The sequence below is a fragment of the Solanum tuberosum genome, unplaced genomic scaffold (assembly GCF_000226075.1).
Source record: "Solanum tuberosum cultivar DM 1-3 516 R44 unplaced genomic scaffold, SolTub_3.0 scf00062, whole genome shotgun sequence".
In the NCBI taxonomy this organism is placed as follows: domain Eukaryota; kingdom Viridiplantae; phylum Streptophyta; class Magnoliopsida; order Solanales; family Solanaceae; genus Solanum; species Solanum tuberosum.
Genome location: NW_006238987.1, coordinates 847,766 through 854,467, shown reverse-complemented (window position 1 = coordinate 854,467; position 6,702 = coordinate 847,766). Strand labels below are relative to the sequence as shown.

Genomic DNA, 6,702 nt, shown 5'->3' with positions numbered 1-6,702 from the left:
TGCTCAAAATCTGTAATGGTGTATAAAAAGTATTATTCTTTCCTTCTATAATGATATACAAATGATTACAGAGTTGCAACAACTGGGCACAATAAATATATCAATGAATATGAAAACAAAGCAAGACCAATACAACAACTTTGTGACCAAGATGCCCCCATTCAGCATTATGCCAATTCATGCCAGAATAAGATTCAATTAATAAAGCCTTCAACCTATACCTTTTTCTTGACTCTGATAAATATCTCAAAATATTTAATTTTTCATGTACATTGTGTTCATAATCATACTATAATCAAATCATTATTTATAGTATTAGGACGGTGATTAGCATCGAGTAGATTCTCCAGTGATCTGGCTTTTCTATTTCGAACCCTACCAGCTTCTTTTAGTAGCTCAGCCAACCTTTTCTTTTCGTCAGCTACGTCTGGATTTGCTGTCCCTAGCTTTTCCTCTCTCACCCCAACAATGTATTCCAATATTTCAATAGCCTCATCCAACCTGCAAAGCGTATCAAGATCACCATGTAGTTGGAAAACAGACATGCATTACAGAATCATGATTCATAACGACGGACACACATATGTGTTGCCTGCCAATAAATACTTCTTAGCAGATACTAGCTCCTAGTCAAACAAAACTTGGTTGGCGAAAACTTTGACAAATTTTAGTACTTTTTTGGGGAGGGAGCTGTCTTATATATGCTCACTTTTCAACTATGCAAGTAACAAGTCTCAAATTAGATCAATGTCTTAAAGGTGGGATTTCATCAGAAAGCAGAGAGTACAAGAAGAAAACTGCCCCCACCAAGTCTAGCATGCAAAATCGTAAAACAGCAGAAAAAATCATATGAATTTCAGATAATAAAACAAACTAAGTAAAATGTTTAAGCTCTCTAAGAACATAACAAATCACACCAGGTAAATGACAAAGTAAATATGGTGCTTCTTTAAAGGAATTGCAAAGTTAGTAGATGTAGCGATTGACATACCTGCCAACAGCATCATATGTGCCAGCAAGGTTGCTGTACACTCCCAACGTCTCAGGGTGATAAGGTCCATATTCTTGCTCCAAGATGCCCTTTGATTCTTCAAACAACTCGACTGCCTCATTTATTGCATACCGCTGTACACAAGCAAGCCCCATTTGGTTAAGGGCGACCCCGAAGAATGCTGATTTCTTCTCTCCACTTGCTCTGAGCTTTGAAATGGCACTTTTAAAGGAGTTATAAGATTCAGAATATTTTCCTAACATATAATAGATCACCCCCATTTGGGCTTCGATACCCGCTATAGTACTCTGCTGCCCAGGAGCATTGTTATAAATCTTCAGCGCTTTCTGTAGCAGCTTGAGTGCCTGATCAAGCTCATTCATCGACTCATAAATAGCAGAAACATCAGTAAGACCATTAGCAATCTCCTCTGGAGCAATCCCAGGTATGGGCTTCCCATATATTCTGAGGGCATTCTCACAGTATGACTTTGAGTCCCTTAGCTTTCCCGTCCTGTTGTACAAGTCAGCCAAACGGACAAAAACAGAAGCAACGGCGGGATGGTTTTCTCCTTTGCTAGACTTGAGAGCTGTGAGTGCCTTTTGGTAAGCGAAAATGGCTTCATCATACCTATTCAGAGACAAATATGTGTCTCCAATGCTACAATCAACAGATGCCACCTCAGATTCCTGCCCATTGGCTACCATGGCCATACTGGCCAGAACAAGATGCTCGAGAGCAGCCTCATGGTCTCCCTTTGACTCACAAATTAGTCCCATCAGCCTCCTGTCTGCCGCTTCCTCTAGTGAAGGTGGTGAACCATTCTCTTTATGTATGTCAAGAGCCATCCGACAAAGCTTCTCCGCTTCATCAAACTGCAGAGCCTGAACATGAGCCTCAGCAAGATATCGACAAGTCTCACCAACTCTGGGATCACTATCTCCCAACACTTGTCTTTGGATTTCCATACCGGTGGTATAAGAAACAATCGAGTTCTCAAGTTGGCCCAACATTGCATAAGTATCACCCAATTGCATATAACCAGCAAATTTGGCAAGGGCGTGTTCTTGTCCTTCTTCAACCACCGGAATTTCTAACGAGTGCTCTATCAGTGGAATGGCATCATCATACTGGCCCAGATTACAGTATATTGCTGCAGTTACATGCAGACACATGACCACATCCAAACTAGGTTTTCCATTGGCACATTTCTCAAATGACTTCGCTGCTCGATGAGCCAATTCAAGAGCTTTATGGGAATTATCCCCCGAAGCTATCAAATCTCTTGCTTGCTTAAGCAGGAAAGGGCCAAGGTCAGGATTGTCTAAACCTGAATCAGATGAGTCCTCAGTTCCATTCTTCAATTTTGATCCTGAAGCAGGCGAACTCTTCTGCCTACTCCTTGAGATACCTCCCACAACTACCTTCTTCGTATTATTTCCATTTTTCTTATCAAGGGAAGCTCTCCTACCCTTTGTATTTGATTTTGCTGAAGTTTCTGATTCCAACACCAATTGAGAGGGCGTCTTGGGTTGCCCTGAAGAAGGATCCTTCATACTAGACGATGGTGAATTATCCAACTTCACATCATCAGAAGTTTCCTTCTTAGAGCCAGAATCGCTACGAGAGTCTTCAGTCTCTGGCTTCTGCACCTCCTCATCCTCCTCAATTATCTCCACTTCCCTCATTTCTCCCCCCACAAGATGTCGTAACTCGGAGTCAATCCTAGATTCATCTCCATCTGATCCAAAACTATGCCTAGATGGAGATTGATCAGAGCTCTGCATCTCACACACATTCTCATAAAGTTCCTCAATGGAAGGCTCAACCACCCCATCACCTACATGCTCCTCGCCCCCATTTCGAGGAGCTAAACCCCCTTCCTCATTCTCTTTACATGATGTAGAATTTCCATTTTCCTTCAATTCTTTAATCTCGCCTACTTCATGAATTTCATCCATAACAACTCCAGGCATCTTCCAGCAAAAACACACAAAAATAAACAAGAACCACCAATAAATTAAATAAAATTACCTGCAAATTCAAAGTATTTTCTAGGTCAATCCCAAAGCAGATCCAACAATACCCCCATCATATGCCACAAACAAGTTGACCTTTACATGGACATAGAAATTGAATCTTTTCAACAGATCTTAGCATACAGCTACAGCAAGAATCAAGTATGTACAAAGACAAAACATCTAAAATAAATGGAACAGAGAACACAAGTTGACTAGTGAAAATAATGCAAAAAAAGAAGAAGAGAGAGTTGAAATGACTGGTAGAAGAATTAAGAGAAAGATACATACCTTATTAGAAAGAAGCCATTAGCAGTAAAGATGAAATGGTGCTCAGAGAAAGTTATATAGACATAAAAATACAAAGTCTAAAAGCAAAAATTAAAAAATCTAATTCTTATTGGTGGGTCTGGAATCACAGTGTTTGATGAAGAGGATAGAAAAAGACAGAATTTTGTAGATTAAAGATAAAAAAGTGAGGACGTAAATAGAATTAATATAATATAAGTACAAAAAATAGACTTGCATCAATTCATGAACACATTTTTCTTTTTAATTTGTTTATTTGATATTATACGAATAAAATGTGTCACATAAATTGAGACGTGATGAAATATTAATTTAAGGTTAATTAAAGTTGCAGAGGTGGAATGTCAGAGGAAAAGAGAAGGCGACTTCTCCCCAAATTTTGGCCTGCTACCGCCGCTCTGTTTCCAACTTATTGATCTCTCTGGTTTATCTGGATCTTTTGCCACGTGTCCATCCAAAATAATTGTTGACTAAATTGGACGATTTAACCCCCTTAATTTTTCAACTACTACTAAAAATTGTTCTATTTACTCACTTTTAATTAATTACTTAATTTATTTGATTAAATGTAATGTCTTAAAGCTTCTTTTTTTTTCAATTCATCTTTGTTTTTTTTCGAATTTACCTTTAGTGCTATGTTATTTTAATGAAACATAGTAGATGAAAGATAATCTTTGATAGTGTTTTGCGTTGGAATTAGTGTCCAATATTTTTAATAATATGACACACCTTAAAAGGGGTAGCAAAGTAATTTAATGGACTGATGAACAACTTGCCTTTTTTTTTATAAGAAAAATTTGAGATAAAATATTACATGTCATGATAAAATAGAGTATGTCATGGTTTGAAGTAGCTTCTAAGTTTGTCTTGCATTTGCATGTCCATCTTGACCTCTTAACCTTCGGTAGTTGTGAAGCAACTCCATTTCCCATCCAATTTAACTTCTTTTAAACTCTTAAAATCTGAGGTACCAGCGAATTCATTTGAATTTACTTCGATAATTATTTTTTATATATAATTAAAATTATTTTAATATGTATATACTGTAGTTTTTAAACTTCATCGACTTCTTTATATATTTACTCTTTCATACTTTGAAATTCCTGATAAATACGTTAAACCGAGCATATAGTACTATTTCTGCTGATAAACATAAACGACACTTGAAACAAAAAAGAGTGATCATTACAAACTTTACATTAAATGTATGATATAATGTTGCTTTGTTACAAACAATATAATTCTTTGCTCATTACAAACTAATTATAATATAAAGTACTAGACTTTGGCTTATAATTTTCACTTGCTACTTGTGACTTTTTGTTATTAATTAATCACCATGGGCATATTTAATGAAACACAATATATATAATATCTCACATGAAAGCCAACATCTAATTAACATTGTGCAGTACTAGTACAAAATCATGTCTCGTGAATAAATTAATTAAAGAAAAAGCATATTACTATATTATTCCTCTAGAGTTGGTGAAATTAATTAACACCCCACGGGGACCAATAATCTATATATATATATATAAAGCTGAATATAGAGAAGGTGATGTGGCACCTCTCTATGGCCAGCATTCATATTTTTTTTTTCTCCTCTTTTTGCATTTTAAAATTCATAATTTATTAATTAAATAAATTTAAAAAGCCTAACAAAATATACTATGGATAACTAACAGTAATGCCAATAACAAACATTAATGCTAACCCACGTAATAGCAGTTTCTAATAAAGCCCAAATAACTACTTCATCCCACGTACTACACTACCAAATAATGCTAATTAATAATCAACTCAAAAATCAACTTGTTTTCCAGGAAAACATTTTCCTTCATACCAAACACACCCCAAGTGTCTACTTTAAAAAATTGTATAACTTTGATGGGGTAATTATGTATTTTATCTTATATTTTTGAAAAGTAAACACAAATTTGATCTAGAGAGGGGTAAGCCCATGCATAGCTACCATCTCCGCACCACCTTCACACCTATGGGTACCAATCTATATATATATATATAAAGCTGAATATAGAGAAGGTGATGTGGCACCTCTCTATGGCCAGCATTCATTTTTTTTTCTCCTCTTTTTGCATTTTAAAATTCATAATTTATTAATTAAATAAATTTAAAAAGCCTAACAAAACATACTATGGATAACTAACAGTAATGCCAATAACAAACATTAATGCTAACCCACGTAATAGCAGTTTCTAATAAAGCCCAAATAACTACTTCATCCCACGTACTACACTACCAAATAATGCTAATTAATAATCAACCTTTGGCTTTTCAATTTCCCGGCTTTATAGTTTTTGTGTAAAGATTAAAGAGTATTAGAGAATATATAAATTCCTCCAATTTCATGTTCAGGAAATTTGTAGAAGCATTGAACAGAAGAAGTCAAGAAATGTACGTAACAATTCATTTTAATTTTCTTTTTGCATATTTTGTTGATGACTTGCTATTATTTTCAGTATATTTTTATCTCATTTGTTTGAGCCGAATATGACTACAATTCAATTTTCTTTGAGAAATCAGATTGTGCCAACATTAACTTTAATAGCTTTTCACTTCGGTGCCTCGAGTGAAGATATTTTGATACGGTATGTCACAAATTTATTTAAGCATGATATTTTACTTTTTACAGATCATGAAATGTAATTGATTTTGCAATCAATTCTGGATATATATTTATTTATTTATTTATTTTTATCTCATATTTCGGCTAACAAATGTGTAAAATCATGCATAGTTCTTCATTTAATACTCTCTTTTTCCAACAATAGTTATTCACTATTGATTTAGCACACATCTTAAGAAATCATAAATAATTACTATTATCTTTTAAATATATTAAATTTAATATTTTGAGAAATGTATTAGCTATCAAATACTCGTATTTACCATCAAAGATAAAATAAACAAAGGATAAATTATCTCTTAATTTTTCAAACTGAATTGTTGGACAATTATTTTAATATAATGGGCGAGTAAAATAGACAGAGGGAGTAGTAATCTCATTACTATTAGCTTTATGATTATTTGATTATATTATCAGTTATAAAAAAAACTTATCATCTATCAATTCACCCACAAAAATAAAACGTTTAAATTAACTTATTGTTCTCCTATACTTAAATTTCTACAGCTTCTCACCCATTATTGCCAAGACTATGAGAAAAAAGGACCAACTTCATAGGTTATTACGTTTCTAGAGTATTCTTAAGATTGTGACAAAGACAAATTTGTTTCAATAAATAATTCTAAAATTTTCTTAATTTAATAAAATTTGATAAAGCTAAACGTAGATGAGATGACATGACATCTCTCTATGATATACATTTCTATTATTATTACTCCTGTTCTTAATTTTTT

The 6,702-nt window shown here is 34.1% G+C and overlaps 1 protein-coding gene across 2 annotated transcripts; it reads right to left on the bottom strand.

Annotated features, from left to right (window-relative positions):
* Nucleotides 1–3,398, bottom strand: LOC102596186 (uncharacterized). 2 transcript variants are annotated; one of them, XM_006344993.2, is made up of 3 exons: nucleotides 3,301–3,398; nucleotides 992–3,025; nucleotides 1–501 (listed from the first exon to the last, which is right to left on the bottom strand). In XM_006344993.2, exons 2-3 carry the CDS (start codon nucleotides 2,965–2,967, stop codon nucleotides 285–287), a joined length of 2,193 nt encoding a protein of 730 aa, XP_006345055.1. In that variant the 5' UTR covers nucleotides 2,968–3,025; nucleotides 3,301–3,398; the 3' UTR covers nucleotides 1–284. The 2 variants fall into 2 exon arrangements, with proteins under 2 accessions (XP_006345055.1, XP_015163167.1); XM_015307681.1 differs by having other exon boundaries at nucleotides 74–501; nucleotides 992–3,105; nucleotides 3,301–3,383.
* Nucleotides 3,399–6,702: the final 3,304 nt, after the last annotated feature.

Bases quoted from the DNA above. Each gene is read 5' to 3' on its own strand.
- LOC102596186 (XM_006344993.2), bottom strand. From the start codon at position 2,967: ATGCCTGGAGTTGTTATGGATGAAATTCATGAAGTAGGCGAGATTAAA. The intron at 502-991 runs GTATGTCAATCG...TACGCTTTGCAG, and splicing joins ACATATGATGCTGTTGGCAG to GTTGGATGAGGCTATTGAAA.